The sequence below is a fragment of the Citrus clementina genome, unplaced genomic scaffold (assembly GCF_000493195.1).
Source record: "Citrus clementina cultivar Clemenules unplaced genomic scaffold, Citrus_clementina_v1.0 scaffold_9, whole genome shotgun sequence".
Lineage (NCBI taxonomy): Eukaryota > Viridiplantae > Streptophyta > Magnoliopsida > Sapindales > Rutaceae > Citrus > Citrus x clementina.
This window is the reverse complement of record NW_006261964.1, coordinates 7,314,477-7,315,753: the sequence shown is the minus strand read 5'-3', so window position 1 is coordinate 7,315,753 and position 1,277 is coordinate 7,314,477. Positions and strand designations below refer to the sequence as shown.

Genomic DNA, 1,277 nt, shown 5'->3' with positions numbered 1-1,277 from the left:
TGTCGCCGCCTCCACCTTCACCACCACCGCCAGTCCAGTCACCGCCCCCTCCTTCACCTCCTCCCCCCTCACCACCTCCTCCGGTGATGTCGCCGCCTCCACCCTCACCACCGCCGCCAGTCCAGTCACCGCCCCCTCCTTCACCTCCTCCCCCCTCACCACCTCCTCCGGTGAGGTCGCCGCCTCCAACTTCACCTCTGCCACCAGTCCAATCACCTCCCTCTTTTTCACCTCCTCCACCGGTCAGATCACCACCTCCATCGTCACCTCCGCCACCAGTCCAATCACCACCTCCATCTTCACCCCCACCTGTCCAATCACCGCCACAATCTCCGCCTGAAGATTTCATCCTCCCACCTGTTGGTGCCATGTACGCTTCACCGCCTCCTCCTATCTTCCAAGGATACTAAACATCATGTTATTGATAAATTTCTTCTACATTGATTCTTTATTTAGGTTTTTGAATGATTTGTAAAAATCCCTTCACTTTTGTAACATTCTTATTCATTTACATTTTGATGTGGAAATTGGGAGAAGTTCGCATGAAATAAAGGGCCTTGATTTTCTCTTCTTGCTCTGGTTTTGTTTTTTCCCCGTGTTTACTTGCATAATATTTAATCCCTCTAATTAACAATATATATATATATATATATATAAACGATGTGTTCTGAAGCAAAACAAACTAGTTTGCACAAGCTCCTTGAATATGCATCTTAGTTTTTTAATCATAAATGAGAAGAAATACTTAATAATATTAAACCAACGTAATGTTTAATTTTAGTTGTGAATATTGAGATAAGATTTGATTATTTGGACTTGCATAGCATTACAATTTGATCAAGTTCAAGCACGGAAACTCTCTAAATGCATTTTTGTGTTTGTTCTCGCTTTTTATTTTTTATTTTTTAATGACTTATGCTTTTAGTAAAAATTTTAGGATTCTAAGTGAAAATAAAGAAACAAACCCAAGAGTCTAAACCTAACACTAAAGAAATATTTTTAGAATCACTATAAACTTTCATGTTGGCTCCCAAGGCATAGTCGAAAATAAACTGAAAAAATATATTAGAAACTTTTGTCATTTTTTCTCTCTTGGCATTCCAATTGTGCTTTCATCAATCTTCAACCGATATTTTAATTGTTTTAGATTTTTTTTAATCACCATTATAATTTATGTTTGCTTCTATTTTGTTATTTTGTAAACATTTTTCTATTTTTTTGTGGACAGTTAATGTACATTATAAACAATGGGTGCAAAACTGAAATAAATTTAAACT

The 1,277-nt window shown here is 38.0% G+C and overlaps 1 protein-coding gene across 1 annotated transcript in view; it reads left to right on the top strand.

The window, feature by feature from the left end:
* LOC112098882 (extensin-like) overlaps positions 1 to 585 on the top strand; it is a 1,770-nt gene extending 1,185 nt beyond the window's left edge. Inside the window, exon 2 of the mRNA XM_024185496.1 lies at positions 2 to 585. Within this exon, the coding sequence (XP_024041264.1) occupies positions 2 to 410 (409 nt within the window). The 3' untranslated portion in view covers positions 411 to 585. The remainder of the gene's footprint in view (position 1) is intronic.
* The last annotated feature ends 692 nt before the right edge of the window (positions 586 to 1,277 follow it).